The sequence below is a fragment of the Rhinichthys klamathensis genome, unplaced genomic scaffold (genome assembly GCF_029890125.1).
Source record: "Rhinichthys klamathensis goyatoka isolate OS25496 unplaced genomic scaffold, OSU_Roscu_1.1 h1tg000600l_1, whole genome shotgun sequence".
In the NCBI taxonomy this organism is placed as follows: Eukaryota; Metazoa; Chordata; class Actinopteri; order Cypriniformes; family Leuciscidae; genus Rhinichthys; species Rhinichthys klamathensis.
In genome coordinates, this window is record NW_026607055.1 from 26,008 (window position 1) to 42,205 (window position 16,198).

Genomic DNA, 16,198 nt, shown 5'->3' on the forward strand with positions numbered 1-16,198 from the left:
GTTCAGGGATGAGAAGTACCTGCGTGACGCTGTAATCTGTGTGTTGTGTTTCTCAGGTGTTCAGAGATGAGAAGTACCTGTGTGACGCTGTAATCTGTGTGTTGTGTTTCTCAGGTGTTCAGGGATGAGAAGTACCTGCGTGACGCTGTAATCTGTGTGTTGTGTGTCTCAGGTGTTCAGGGATGAGAAGTACCTGCGTGACGCTGTAATCTGTGTGTTGTGTTTCTCAGGTGTTCAGGGATGAGAAGTACCTGCGTGACGCTGTAATCTGTGTGTTGTGTTTCTCAGGTGTTCAGGGATGAGAAGTACATGCGTGACGCTGTAATCTGTGTGTTGTGTTTCTCAGGTGTTCAGGGATGAGAAGTACCTGCGTGACGCTGTACTCTGTGTGTTGTGTGTCTCAGGTGTTCAGAGATGAGAAGTACCTGTGTGACGCTGTAATCTATGTGTTGTGTTTCTCAGGTGTTCAGGGATGAGAAGTACCTGTGTGACGCTGTAATCTGTGTGTTGTGTTTCTCAGGTGTTCAGGGATGAGAAGTACCTGTGTGACGCTGTAATCTGTGTGTTGTGTTTCTCAGGTGTTCAGGGATGAGAAGTACCTGTGTGACGCTGTAATCTGTGTGTTGTGTTTCTCAGGTGTTCAGGGATGAGGAGTACCTGTGTGACGCTGTAATCTGTGTGCTGTGTGTCTCAGGTGTTCATGGATGAGAAGTACCTGTGTGACGCTGTAATCTGTGTGTTGTGTGTCTCAGGTGTTCAGGGATGAGAAGTACCTGTGTGTCGCTGTAATCTGTGTGTTGTGTCTCTCAGGTGTTCATGGATGAGAAGTACCTGCGTGACGCTGTACTCTGTGTGTTGTGTGTCTCAGGTGTTCAGAGATAAGGAGTAACTGTGTGACGCTGTAATCTGTGTGTTGTGTGTCTCAGGTGTTCAGGGATGAGGAGTACCTGTGTGACGCTGTAATCTGTGTGTTGTGTGTCTCAGGTGTTCAGAGATGAGAAGTACCTGCGTGACGCTGTAATCTGTGTGTTGTGTGTCTCAGGTGTTCAGGGATGAGAAGTACCTGTGTGACGCTGTAATCTGTGTGTTGTGTGTCTCAGGTGTTCAGGGATGAGAAGTACCTGCGTGACGCTGTAATCTGTGTGTTGTGTGTCTCAGGTGTTCAGGGATGAGAAGTACCTGTGTGACGCTGTAATCTGTGTGTTGTGTGTCTCAGGTGTTCAGAGATGAGAAGTACCTGCGTGACGCTGTACTCTGTGTGTTGTGTGTCTCAGGTGTTCAGGGATGAGAAGTACCTGTGTGACGCTGTAATCTGTGTGTTGTGTGTCTCAGGTGTTCATGGATGAGAAGTACCTGTGTGACGCTGTAATCTGTGTGTTGTGTGTCTCAGGTGTTCAGAGATGAGAAGTACCTGCGTGACGCTGTAATCTGTGTGTTGTGTGTCTCAGGTGTTCAGGGATGAGAAGTACCTGTGTGACGCTGTAATCTGTGTGTTGTGTGTCTCAGGTGTTCAGAGATGAGAAGTACCTGCGTGACGCTGTACTCTGTGTGTTGTGTGTCTCAGGTGTTCAGGGATGAGAAGTACCTGTGTGACGCTGTAATCTGTGTGTTGTGTGTCTCAGGTGTTCATGGATGAGAAGTACCTGTGTGACGCTGTAATCTGTGTGTTGTGTGTCTCAGGTGTTCAGAGATGAGAAGTACCTGCGTGACGCTGTAATCTGTGTGTTGTGTGTCTCAGGTGTTCAGGGATGAGGAGTACCTGTGTGACGCTGTAATCTGTGTGTTGTGTGTCTCAGGTGTTCAGAGATGAGGAGTACCTGTGTGACGCTGTAATCTGTGTGTTGTGTGTCTCAGGTGTTCAGGGATGAGAAGTACCTGTGTGACGCTGTAATCTGTGTGTTGTGTGTCTCAGGTGTTCATGGATGAGAAGTACCTGTGTGACGCTGTAATCTGTGTGTTGTGTGTCTCAGGTGTTCAGGGATGAGAAGTACCTGTGTGACGCTGTAATCTGTGTGTTGTGTGTCTCAGGTGTTCAGGGATGAGGAGTACCTGTGTGACGCTGTAATCTGTGTGTTGTGTTTCTCAGGTGTTCAGGGATGAGAAGTACCTGTGTGACGCTGTAATCTGTGTGTTGTGTTTCTCAGGTGTTCAGAGATGAGAAGTACCTGTGTGACGCTGTAATCTGTGTGTTGTGTTTCTCAGGTGTTCAGGGATGAGAAGTACCTGCGTGACGCTGTAATCTGTGTGTTGTGTGTCTCAGGTGTTCAGGGATGAGAAGTACCTGCGTGACGCTGTAATCTGTGTGTTGTGTTTCTCAGGTGTTCAGGGATGAGAAGTACCTGCGTGACGCTGTAATCTGTGTGTTGTGTTTCTCAGGTGTTCAGGGATGAGAAGTACCTGCGTGACGCTGTAATCTGTGTGTTGTGTTTCTCAGGTGTTCAGAGATGAGAAGTACCTGTGTGACGCTGTAATCTGTGTGTTGTGTTTCTCAGGTGTTCAGGGATGAGAAGTACCTGCGTGACGCTGTAATCTGTGTGTTGTGTGTCTCAGGTGTTCAGGGATGAGAAGTACCTGCGTGACGCTGTAATCTGTGTGTTGTGTTTCTCAGGTGTTCAGGGATGAGAAGTACCTGCGTGACGCTGTAATCTGTGTGTTGTGTTTCTCAGGTGTTCAGGGATGAGAAGTACCTGCGTGACGCTGTACTCTGTGTGTTGTGTGTCTCAGGTGTTCAGAGATGAGAAGTACCTGTGTGACGCTGTAATCTGTGTGTTGTGTTTCTCAGGTGTTCAGGGATGAGAAGTACCTGTGTGACGCTGTAATCTGTGTGTTGTGTTTCTCAGGTGTTCAGGGATGAGGAGTACCTGTGTGACGCTGTAATCTGTGTGCTGTGTGTCTCAGGTGTTCATGGATGAGAAGTACCTGTGTGACGCTGTAATCTGTGTGTTGTGTGTCTCAGGTGTTCAGGGATGAGAAGTACCTGTGTGTCGCTGTAATCTGTGTGTTGTGTCTCTCAGGTGTTCATGGATGAGAAGTACCTGCGTGACGCTGTACTCTGTGTGTTGTGTGTCTCAGGTGTTCAGAGATAAGGAGTAACTGTGTGACGCTGTAATCTGTGTGTTGTGTGTCTCAGGTGTTCAGGGATGAGGAGTACCTGTGTGACGCTGTAATCTGTGTGTTGTGTGTCTCAGGTGTTCAGAGATGAGAAGTACCTGCGTGACGCTGTAATCTGTGTGTTGTGTGTCTCAGGTGTTCAGGGATGAGAAGTACCTGTGTGACGCTGTAATCTATGTGTTGTGTGTCTCAGGTGTTCAGGGATGAGAAGTACCTGCGTGACGCTGTAATCTGTGTGTTGTGTGTCTCAGGTGTTCAGGGATGAGAAGTACCTGTGTGACGCTGTAATCTGTGTGTTGTGTGTCTCAGGTGTTCAGGGATGAGAAGTACCTGTGTGACGCTGTAATCTGTGTGTTGTGTGTCTCAGGTGTTCAGAGATGAGAAGTACCTGCGTGACGCTGTACTCTGTGTGTTGTGTGTCTCAGGTGTTCAGGGATGAGAAGTACCTGTGTGACGCTGTAATCTGTGTGTTGTGTGTCTCAGGTGTTCATGGATGAGAAGTACCTGTGTGACGCTGTAATCTGTGTGTTGTGTGTCTCAGGTGTTCAGAGATGAGAAGTACCTGCGTGACGCTGTAATCTGTGTGTTGTGTGTCTCAGGTGTTCAGGGATGAGGAGTACCTGTGTGACGCTGTAATCTGTGTGTTGTGTGTCTCAGGTGTTCAGAGATGAGGAGTACCTGTGTGACGCTGTAATCTGTGTGTTGTGTGTCTCAGGTGTTCAGGGATGAGAAGTACCTGTGTGACGCTGTAATCTGTGTGTTGTGTGTCTCAGGTGTTCATGGATGAGAAGTACCTGTGTGACGCTGTAATCTGTGTGTTGTGTGTCTCAGGTGTTCAGGGATGAGAAGTACCTGTGTGACGCTGTAATCTGTGTGTTGTGTGTCTCAGGTGTTCAGGGATGAGGAGTACCTGTGTGACGCTGTAATCTGTGTGTTGTGTGTCTCAGGTGTTCATGGATGAGAAGTACCTGTGTGACGCTGTAATCTGTGTGTTGTGTGTCTCAGGTGTTCAGGGATGAGAAGTACCTGTGTGACGCTGTAATCTGTGTGTTGTGTGTCTCAGGTGTTCAGAGATGAGGAGTACCTGTGTGACGCTGTAATCTGTGTGTTGTGTGTCTCAGGTGTTCAGAGATGAGAAGTACCTGCGTGACGCTGTAATCTGTGTGTTGTGTGTCTCAGGTGTTCAGAGATGAGGAGTACCTGTGTGACGCTGTAATCTGTGTGTTGTGTGTCTCAGGTGTTCAGAGATGAGAAGTACCTGTGTGACGCTGTAATCTGTGTGTTGTGTGTCTCAGGTGTTCAGAGATGAGAAGTACCTGTGTGACGCTGTACTCTGTGTGTTGTGTGTCTCAGGTGTTCAGAGATGAGAAGTACCTGTGTGACGCTGTAATCTGTGTGTTGTGTGTCTCAGGTGTTCATGGATGAGAAGTACCTGCGTGACGCTGTAATCTGTGTGTTGTGTGTCTCAGGTGTTCAGGGATGAGAAGTACCTGTGTGACGCTGTGATCTGTGTGTTGTGTGTCTCAGGTGTTCAGAGATGAGAAGTACCTGTGTGACGCTGTAATCTGTGTGTTGTGTCTCTCAGGTGTTCATGGATGAGAAGTACCTGTGTGACGCTGTAATCTGTGTGTTGTGTGTCTCAGGTGTTCAGGGATGAGGAGTACCTGCGTGACACTGTACTCTGTGTGTTGTGTGTCTCAGGTGTTCAGGGATGAGAAGTACCTGTGTGACGCTTTAATCTGTGTGTTGTGTGTCTCAGGTGTTCAGAGATGAGGAGTACCTGTGTGACGCTGTAATCTGTGTGTTGTGTGTCTCAGGTGTTCAGGGATGAGAACTAACTGTGACGCTGTAATCTGTGTGTTGTGTGTCTCAGGTGTTCAGAGATGAGGAGTACCTGTGTGACGCTGTAATCTGTGTGTTGTGTGTCTCAGGTGTTCAGAGATGAGGAGTACCTGTGTGACGCTGTAATCTGTGTGTTGTGTGTCTCAGGTGTTCAGAGATGAGAAGTACCTGTGTGACGCTGTAATCTGTGTGTTGTGTGTCTCAGGTGTTCAGGGATGAGAAGTACCTGTGTGACGCTGTAATCTGTGTGCTGTGTGTCTCAGGTGTTCATGGATGAGAAGTACCTGTGTGACGCTGTAATCTGTGTGTTGTGTGTCTCAGGTGTTCATGGATGAGAAGTACCTGTGTGTCGCTGTAATCTGTGTGTTGTGTCTCTCAGGTGTTCATGGATGAGAAGTACCTGCGTGACGCTGTACTCTGTGTGTTGTGTGTCTCAGGTGTTCAGAGATGAGGAGTACCTGTGTGACGCTGTAATCTGTGTGTTGTGTGTCTCAGGTGTTCAGAGATGAGAAGTACCTGCGTGACGCTGTAATCTGTGTGTTGTGTGTCTCAGGTGTTCAGGGATGAGGAGTACCTGTGTGACGCTGTAATCTGTGTGTTGTGTGTCTCAGGTGTTCAGAGATGAGAAGTACCTGTGTGACGCTGTAATCTGTGTGTTGTGTGTCTCAGGTGTTCAGGGATGAGGAGTACCTGTGTGACGCTGTAATCTGTGTGTTGTGTGTCTCAGGTGTTCAGGGATGAGAAGTACCTGCGTGACGCTGTAATCTGTGTGTTGTGTGTCTCAGGTGTTCAGGGATGAGGAGTACCTGTGTGACGCTGTAATCTGTGTGTTGTGTGTCTCAGGTGTTCAGGGATGAGAAGTACCTGCGTGACGCTGTAATCTGTGTGTTGTGTGTCTCAGGTGTTCAGAGATGAGAAGTACCTGTGTGACGCTGTAATCTGTGTGTTGTGTGTCTCAGGTGTTCAGGGATGAGAAGTACCTGTGTGACGCTGTAATCTGTGTGTTGTGTGTCTCAGGTGTTCAGGGATGAGAAGTACCTGCGTGACGCTGTAATCTGTGTGTTGTGTGTCTCAGGTGTTCAGAGATGAGGAGTACCTGTGTGACGCTGTAATCTGTGTGTTGTGTGTCTCAGGTGTTCAGAGATGAGAAGTACCTGTGTGACGCTGTAATCTGTGTGTTGTGTGTCTCAGGTGTTCAGGGATGAGAAGTACCTGTGTGACGCTGTAATCTGTGTGCTGTGTGTCTCAGGTGTTCATGGATGAGAAGTACCTGTGTGACGTTGTAATCTGTGTGTTGTGTGTCTCAGGTGTTCAGAGATGAGAAGTACCTGTGTGACGCTGTAATCTGTGTGTTGTGTGTCTCAGGTGTTCAGGGATGAGAAGTACCTGTGTGACGCTGTAATCTGTGTGTTGTGTGTCTCAGGTGTTCAGGGATGAGGAGTACCTGTGTGACGCTGTAATCTGTGTGTTGTGTGTCTCAGGTGTTCAGGGATGAGAAGTACCTGTGTGACGCTGTAATCTGTGTGTTGTGTGTCTCAGGTGTTCAGGGATGAGAAGTACCTGCGTGACGCTGTAATCTGTGTGTTGTGTGTCTCAGGTGTTCAGGGATGAGAAGTACCTGTGTGACGCTGTAATCTGTGTGTTGTTTGTCTCAGGTGTTCATGGATGAGAAGTACCTGTGTGACGCTGTAATCTGTGTGTTGTGTGTCTCAGGTGTTCAGAGATGAGGAGTACCTGTGTGATGCTGTAATCTGTGTGTTGTGTGTCTCAGGTGTTCAGAGATGAGAAGTACCTGCGTGACGCTGTAATCTGTGTGTTGTGTGTCTCAGGTGTTCAGGGATGAGAAGTACCTGCGTGACGCTGTAATCTGTGTGTTGTGTGTCTCAGGTGTTCATGGATGAGAAGTACCTGTGTGACGCTGTAATCTGTGTGTTGTGTGTCTCAGGTGTTCAGAGATGAGAAGTACCTGTGTGACGCTGTAATCTGTGTGTTGTGTGTCTCAGGTGTTCAGGGATGAGAAGTACCTGTGTGACGCTGTAATCTGTGTGTTGTGTGTCTCAGGTGTTCATGGATGAGAAGTACCTGTGTGACGCTGTAATCTGTGTGTTGTGTGTCTCAGGTGTTCAGAGATGAGGAGTACCTGTGTGATGCTGTAATCTGTGTGTTGTGTGTCTCAGGTGTTCAGGGATGAGAAGTACCTGCGTGACGCTGTACTCTGTGTGTTGTGTGTCTCAGGTGTTCAGGGATGAGGAGTACCTGTGTGACGCTGTAATCTGTGTGTTGTGTGTCTCAGGTGTTCAGGGATGAGGAGTACCTGTGTGACGCTGTAATCTGTGTGTTGTGTGTCTCAGGTGTTCAGAGATGAGGAGTACCTGTGTGACGCTGTAATCTGTGTGTTGTGTGTCTCAGGTGTTCAGAGATGAGAAGTACCTGTGTGACGCTGTAATCTGTGTGTTGTGTGTCTCAGGTGTTCAGGGATGAGGAGTACCTGTGTGACGCTGTAATCTGTGTGTTGTGTGTCTCAGGTGTTCAGAGATGAGGAGTACCTGTGTGACGCTGTAATCTGTGTGTTGTGTGTCTCAGGTGTTCAGGGATGAGAAGTACCTGTGTGACGCTGTAATCTGTGTGTTGTGTGTCTCAGGTGTTCAGAGATGAGAAGTACCTGTGTGACGCTGTAATCTGTGTGTTGTGTGTCTCAGGTGTTCATGGATGAGAAGTACCTGCGTGACGCTGTAATCTGTGTGTTGTGTGTCTCAGGTGTTCATGGATGAGAAGTACCTGTGTGACGCTGTAATCTGTGTGTTGTGTGTCTCAGGTGTTCATGGATGAGAAGTACCTGCGTGACGCTGTAATCTGTGTGTTGTGTGTCTCAGGTGTTCAGAGATGAGAAGTACCTGTGTGACGCTGTAATCTGTGTGTTGTGTGTCTCAGGTGTTCATGGATGAGAAGTACCTGCGTGACGCTGTAATCTGTGTGTTGTGTGTCTCAGGTGTTCAGGGATGAGGAGTACCTGCGTGACGCTGTAATCTGTGTGTTGTGTGTCTCAGGTGTTCAGGGATGAGGAGTACCTGTGTGACGCTGTAATCTGTGTGTTGTGTGTCTCAGGTGTTCAGGGATGAGGAGTACCTGTGTGACGCTGTAATCTGTGTGTTGTGTGTCTCAGGTGTTCAGGGATGAGAAGTACCTGCGTGACGCAGTGGAGTGTGGAGAGCTGATCTGGCAGAAAGGTCTGCTGAGGAAAGGTTACGGGATCTGTCACGGCACCGCAGGCAACGGATACGCCTTCCTCTCCCTCTACCAGCTCACACACGACAAGAAGTACCTGTATCGGGCCTGCAAGGTAGAGAGTGTGTGTGCGTGTGTGTGTGTGTGTGTGCGTGTGTGTGTGTGTGTGTGTGTGACGGTACAGATTCACCCTGCACCCAGGACAGTGAAGCTGCACACAGTCGCTTCATCACTATATCTCAGCGCACACACTGCTCTCAGCCAATCAGGCGTTAGCATCTCAATACACCAGTCACATGACCACTCTAGATATACAGGTCTATCTGTTTATATATGGCGTTTTTAACTATTTTCAGCTTTTTTTATACTATATATCACATTCTGAGATATTTTAATCACACTGATGATCAATTCCTTATGAAATCGTTTTTTTTGTGTAATATGAAAAAAGCAGTCAATAAAATAGTATTCCAGAAAAACTTAAAAAGAAAGAATCGTTACGATCAGGTGACATGAATTCTTCACTAATATTTTTTTTTTAAACGGTAATATTACATTTGAAATGATGATAAGATTTATATATTAATTTTGGTGGAAATTAATAATTTTTTCTGCTAGGACTCTGATTCTGACGGACAGCTGCAGGTTTATTAGGCGCCGTCACTTTAAGAGCGGACGCACACGACGCGGATCTGACACACACCTCCTCACAACTCTATGCTAATTCATAAGTTCAAGACTTCGTTTAACTCGTTTAAGACTGTTCTTGCGAGGATACTTGACAAAACGGGCATTTTGGCATAGTTGTGTTTAATAAATGTTTTTGTCCATTCAAGCACTGTCTGACATGTGTGTGTGTGTGTGTGTGTGTTTCTGTCTAGTTTGCTGAGTGGTGTCTAGACTACGGGAAGCACGGCTGCCGCATCCCTGACCGGCCATACTCCCTGTTTGAAGGTAAATTAATAATCACGTCGTCTCAATATTCTCCCAGAGCTCCTGAACTCCTGCATGTGAGCTTCAGTCCTGTCGTCAGTCCTGAGATCAGTGGTGTCCCTCTGTGCTGAAGCTGGCGCTCTGACGTCAGACCTGAGATCAGACCTGAGATCAGTGGTGTCCCTCTGTGCTGAAGCTGACGCTCTGACATCAGACCTGAGATCAGACCTGAGATCAGTGGTGTCCCTCTGTGCTGAAGCTGACGCTCTGACATCAGACCTGAGATCAGACCTGAGATCAGTGGTGTCCCTCTGTGCTGAAGCTGACGCTCTGACATCAGACCTGAGATCAGACCTGAGATCAGTGGTGTCCCTCTGTGCTGAAGCTGACGCTCTGACATCAGACCTGAGATCAGTGGTGTCCCTCTGTGCTGAAGCTTACGCTCTGACGTCAGACCTGAGATCAGACCTGAGATCAGTGGTGTCCCTCTGTGCTGAAGCTGACGCTCTTATGTCGGGACCTGAGATCAGACCTGAGATCAGTGGTGTCCCTCTGTGCTGGAGCTGACGCTCTGACGTCAGACCTGAGATCAGACCTGAGATCAGTGGTGTCCCTCTGTGCTGAAGCTGACGCTCTGACGTCAGACCTGAGATCAGACCTAAGATCAGTGGTGTCCGTCTGTGCTGAAGCTGACGCTCTGACGTCAGACCTGAGATCAGACCTAAGATCAGTGGTGTCCGTCTGTGCTGAAGCTGACGATCTGACGTCAGACCTGAGATCAGACCTAAGATCAGTGGTGTCCGTCTGTGCTGAAGCTGACGCTCTGACGTCAGACCTGAGATCAGACCTGAGATCAGTGGTGTCCCTCTGTGCTGAAGCTGACGCTCTGACGTCAGACCTGAGATCAGACCTAAGATCAGTGGTGTCCGTCTGTGCTGAAGCTGACGATCTGACATCAGACCTGAGATCAGTGGTGTCCCTCTGTGCTGAAGCTGACGCTCTGACATCAGACCTGAGATCAGTGGTGTCCCTCTATGCTGAAGCTGACGCTCTGACGTCAGACCTGAGATCAGACCTGAGATCAGTGGTGTCCCTCTGTGCTGAAGCTGACGCTCTGACGTCAGACCTGAGATCAGACCTGAGATCAGTGGTGTCCCTCTGTGCTGAAGCTGACGCTCTGACGTCAGACCTGAGATCAGTGGTGTCCCTCTGTGCTAAAGCTGACGCTGTGACGTCAGACCTTAGATCAGACCTGAGATCAGTGGTGTCCCTCTGTGCTGAAGCTGACGCTGTGACGTCAGACCTGAGATCAGACCTAAGATCAGTGGTGTCCGTCTGTGCTGAAGCTGACGCTGTGACGTCAGACCTGAGATCAGACCTGAGATCAGGGGTGTCCCTCTGTGCTGAAGCTGACGCTCTGACGTCAGACCTGAGATCAGACCTGAGATCAGTGGTGTCCCTCTGTGCTGAAGCTGACGCTCTGATGTCAGACCTGAGATCAGTGGTGTCCCTCTGTGCTAAAGCTGACGCTCTGATGTCAGACCTGAGATCAGTGGTGTCCCTCTGTGCTGAAGCTGACGCTCTGATGTCAGACCTGAGATCAGTGGTGTCCATCTGTGCTGAAGCTGACGCTCTGATGTCAGACCTGAGATCAGACCTGAGATCAGTGGTGTCCGTCTGTGCTGAAGCTGACGCTCTGATGTCAGACCTGAGATCAGTGGTGTCCCTCTGTGCTGAAGCTGACGCTCTGATGTCAGACCTGAGATCAGACCTGAGATCAGTGGTGTCCCTCTGTGCTGAAGCTGACGCTCTGATGTCAGACCTGAGATCAGACCTGAGATCAGTGGTGTCCCTCTGTGCTGAAGCTGACGCTCTGATGTCAGACCTGAGATCAGTGGTGTCCCTCTGTGCTGAAGCTGACGCTCTGACGTCAGACCTGAGATCAGACCTGAGATCAGTGGTGTCTCTCTGTGCTGAAGCTGACGCTCTGATGTCAGACCTGAGATCAGACCTGAGATCAGTGGTGTCCGTCTGTGCTGAAGCTGACGCTGTGACGTCAGACCTGAGATCAGTGGTGTCCCTCTGTGCTGAAGCTGACGCTGTGACGTCAGACCTGAGATCAGACCTGAGATCAGTGGTGTCCCTCTGTGCTGAAGCTGACGCTCTGATGTCAGACCTGAGATCAGTGGTGTCCCTCTGTGCTAAAGCTGACGCTCTGATGTCAGACCTGAGATCAGTGGTGTCCCTCTGTGCTGAAGCTGACGCTCTGATGTCAGACCTGAGATCAGTGGTGTCCGTCTGTGCTGAAGCTGACGCTCTGATGTCAGACCTGAGATCAGTGGTGTCCCTCTGTGCTGAAGCTGACGCTCTGATGTCAGACCTGAGATCAGACCTGAGATCAGTGGTGTCCCTCTGTGCTGAAGCTGACGCTCTGACATCAGACCTGAGATCAGACCTGAGATCAGTGGTGTCCCTCTGTGCTGAAGCTGACGCTGTGACGTCAGACCTGAGATCAGACCTGAGATCAGTGGTGTCCCTCTGTGCTGAAGCTGACGCTCTGATGTCAGACCTGAGATCAGTGGTGTCCCTCTGTGCTAAAGCTGACGCTCTGATGTCAGACCTGAGATCAGTGGTGTCCCTCTGTGCTGAAGCTGACGCTCTGATGTCAGACCTGAGATCAGTGGTGTCCGTCTGTGCTGAAGCTGACGCTCTGATGTCAGACCTGAGATCAGTGGTGTCCCTCTGTGCTGAAGCTGACGCTCTGATGTCAGACCTGAGATCAGACCTGAGATCAGTGGTGTCCCTCTGTGCTGAAGCTGACGCTCTGATGTCAGACCTGAGATCAGTGGTGTCCCTCTGTGCTGAAGCTGACGCTCTGACGTCAGACCTGAGATCAGACCTGAGATCAGTGGTGTCTCTCTGTGCTGAAGCTGACGCTCTGATGTCAGACCTGAGATCAGACCTGAGATCAGTGGTGTCCGTCTGTGCTGAAGCTGACGCTGTGACGTCAGACCTGAGATCAGTGGTGTCCCTCTGTGCTGAAGCTGACGCTGTGACGTCAGACCTGAGATCAGACCTGAGATCAGTGGTGTCCCTCTGTGCTGAAGCTGACGCTCTAGCGGTGTGTGTCCGTTATAAAGCTGTTCCCATCTCTAGCGCATTATTACAGTTTATATTGGATAATTATATAGTCTTCATATACATACCGTTCAAAAGTTTGAGTTTTTTGTTTCTTCTGCTCACCGAAGCTGCGTTTATTTGATCAAAAATACAGTAAAACAGTGTAATATTACTCAGTGTAAATCAGCTGTTTTCTATGTGAATATACAGTAAAGTGTAATTTATTCCTGTGATCAAAGCTGAATTTTCAGCATCATTACTCCAGTCTTCAGTGTCACATGATCCTTCAGAAATCACTCTAATATGAGGATCTGATGCTCAAGAAATATTTATGATTATTATCAGTGTTGAAAACAGTCGTGCTGCTTCATATTTCTGTGGAAACCGTCATACATTTTAATCTTCAGAATTCTTTGATGAATTGAAAGTTCAAAAGAACAGCATTTATTTGAAATGGAATCTTTTGTAACATTATAAATGTTTTTACTGTCACTTTTGATCAATTTAATGCATCCTTGATGAATAAAAGTATTAATTTCTTTTTAAAAAAAATCTTTGTGGCCCCAAACTTTTGGAACTGTTGTTTATTTCAGCCATTTTTAAAAACATTAATTACTCGCTGTTTCCTGATCCTGCGTCACGTCTCTCTTCATCAGTTCTCTAGTACACATTGAGCTCCTGGGCTTCAGCTCTAGGTTCTAATCCCGCTCGCAACATGTCCTGATTCCTCTCTCTCCTCGTATCTCTCGTCTGCTGTTCATCCTGAATAAAAGAGGCAAACGACCATAAAATATCAGAGAGCCCATTCAGCCCAAATCCCCTTGTTCCCAGTGTGCTGGTGCTGGAGAAGCTCGGCGTCGCCGTCTACAGTCCTCGTCCGCTTCACCGCGGTCGGCATGGCAACACTTCCCGCGCTCAAGGCTCATTAAAAGCCACACTCTGATTGGTCCCTCAGCCTCACTACACACACACACACACACACACACAGAGACACTGTCTCTCAGCCTCACTACACACACACACACACACACACTGCATATTAATGAGAAAAAATTTATTAGTCTGTATTTATAATTCTAGTCTAATTCAATTAGGCATTTGGACTTAAAGTCACCATTAAACCAAAATGGATAAATCTTTATTTTTCATGGAATATTGCAGTGTTTATTGTAAATGATTTATGGGTGCACATCATCTTTATTGTGTTAATAATGTTGAATGAGAATCAGTTCCTCTTGCAGCATCTCTTCTCTTTTCTGATGATGTGGGCGGGGCTATAACCTGTCACTCACATGAGATCAGCCAATAGCAAACCACAACCATCCAATCAGGTCCCCACAGACACAATCAAGCCCCGCCCACATGTGTTCTTGTTTCACTCGATATACGACACTATAGAGGAGAGCAGACCAGCGCTGCTTCTGTTTTAATGACGACTGTAAGCACGTGAGATCGCATGATCTGATGATGTTATGAATATCTCTCCTGACCGGTGGTTGTGTGTGCAGGAATGGCAGGAGCCGTCCACTATCTCTCCGACGTCCTCCAGCCCGAGGGATCCAGCTTCCCTGCTTTTGAACTTTGACCTGTGTGTGTGGACTCATAGACTTCTGCTCCTGTATGAGGAGCTGAGCAGCTTCGACAGCGCTCGATGGTACGCCTGGTGGACCCTTTACAACACACACACACACACACACACACACAACCGTCAGCCTTTCAACCGACGCCTTGAGCTCTGTGTCCGTACCTTCATCAGTCTGTTGGATTATATCTGAAGCTAATACATGTTTGAGTTTGATGTCTTTGTGCGTTTGCATGTGTGTTGGTGAATCGCACTGGAGCGTCCGTCCGTCGGTGTCGTCTCGGTCTCTGCATGAGGATGGAAACACGAGCTCATGTGGGAATGTGTTTGTGTGTCTTTAGGCCAATATAATCCGAATCCGACTTTGTGTGTTTGTCAAGTGTGTACTGTGTCAGTGTTATCGTCTCGATGACAGAACGAGTCCAGTGTTCCTGAAAGAATGTACACATCGTTCCTCAGGATATGAATGTCTCAATAAAATGGGCCTTTTCTGAACCGGTCAAGTGTCTGATTCTAGTGAACACTGCAGAACAGCTCAGAAGATCATTCTCAAATATGTGTACAAACACACTCTCTTCCAGATGCCAGATCTGCAGTACGGCCATATAGCCTATAGAGTAGGGGTGGAACGGTACATGTATTCGTATTGAACCGAAACGGTACGGGCGTCACGGTTCGGTGCACGAATTTGCACGCAGAATACACGGTATACAAATAAAAAAAACCTCTTAAATAGCGATGAATTTCGCTCTATTCGCTTTTGGTGTGACTGTGAACGCAGCAATGAACAGGCTGCGATCAAGATTGCAATGCAGGAGTGTGTGTGTCTGTGTGCGCGCGAGAGAGAGAGAGAGAGAGAGAGAGAGAGAGAGAGAGAGAGAGAGAGAGAGAGAGAGAGAGAGAGAGAGGCGCGATGAACAGTGTGTGTGTGTGTGCGAGAGAGAGAGAGGCGCGATCGAACAGTGTGTGTGTGTGCGCGCGCGTACGAGAGAGAGAGGCGCGGGCGCGAATCGCGCGATGAACAGTGTGTGTGTGTGTGTGTGTGTGTGTGCGTGCGAGAGAGAGAGGCGCGGTGTGTGTGTGTGTGTGTGTGCGCGCGTGCGAGAGAGAGAGAGGCGCGGGCGCGAATCGCGCGAAGAACTGTGTGTGTGTGTGTGTGTGTGTGTGTGTGTGTGTGTGTGTGTGTGTGTGTGTGCGTGCGTGTGTGTGTGTGTGTGTGTGAGAGTGTGTGTGTGAGAGAGGCACGGGCGATCGAACAGTGGAAACGTAAAAACATACTCCGTCATTTTTTTCCTACAGGACATCATTAAAACTGCAAATTGTTTACTTATATTTGTGTACACTCGCAATAAAACACAACATTGTGCTTTTGTCACACTCTAAACTGTAACCTACACCTGTTAACAAAAGTTTTTATGGTAGTATTATTTTATACGGTAATCAATTATTTATAATTCAGATGAGAATAAAGTTAGTTAATTAAAATGAAGGAAAACAAATATATTGATCTGAAATAGCAAATTAATTTTAAATTCATTCAGGTACAATTACCAAACATATCTCAAGGTCTTTTCGTCTTTTTAATAATTTAATTAATAAACTAATTATATAAAACTACTGTCAGTGCACTACAAATAAACTGGTTCTATGCCTTTATTAATAAAACTTATTTAAAAAAATACAAGGCTTAAGACATTTATAAAAATGCCTTCTGCATTTTTGCTTTGCTTTTCACTCCATTGTACCGAAATCGTACCGAACCGTGATGTCTGAACCGAGGTATGAACCGAACCGTGACTTCTGTGTACCGTTCCACCCCTACTATAGAGAGTACGCATACTTAATAAATGACTTCAGCCACAGGAATTGAACTTCACTTCTGTGCAATAATGCTCACGGTGTTTCATGAGTATTAGACTGCAGTAAGAGAAGAGCAAAGATTATTTCCACATCAACGACTGCTTTTATAAATCTGAACGGTGGCATACACACACACACTCTAAGATCACACCTGTGTGTTCGCACGTTTCATTATCGAGGCCGGTGTCACATGATGTACACACCTCTCGAATCAGATCGCTGTAAACACTGTCGCAGAGCGCAGATGCTACTGCACACTAGGGGTGGTTAATCTGTCTGATTTCCCGATTCGATTCGATTACGATTATTGAAGTCCCGATTCGATTACAGTCGATTTTCGATTATTAACGATTCTCGATTAGCGATTATTGATTTTCCATTTCACAACAGTAAATGAAAATACACTACAAAGTGATTGCAGTATTAAAAAAAGTCTTTTATTGAGTAACAACAACTCAAAGCACTTTCTGTGTCGTGTATGTAGCTTATGTTCTGTAGAACATGAATACATCACATTGTGTTGTG

General features: G+C 47.5%; 1 protein-coding gene across 1 annotated transcript in view; it reads left to right on the forward strand.

Annotated features, from left to right (window-relative positions):
- The window catches only part of lancl2 (LanC lantibiotic synthetase component C-like 2 (bacterial)), a gene marked incomplete at its 5' end in the record, with an annotated part of 38,116 nt that extends 24,272 nt beyond the window's left edge, over positions 1-13,844 (forward strand). The window contains 3 exons of the mRNA XM_056240479.1: positions 8,117-8,293; positions 9,060-9,132; positions 13,740-13,844. Of these exons, the coding sequence (XP_056096454.1) occupies positions 8,117-8,293; positions 9,060-9,132; positions 13,740-13,816 (327 nt within the window). The remainder of the gene's footprint in view (positions 1-8,116; positions 8,294-9,059; positions 9,133-13,739) is intronic.
- Between the last annotated feature and the right edge of the window lie 2,354 nt (positions 13,845-16,198).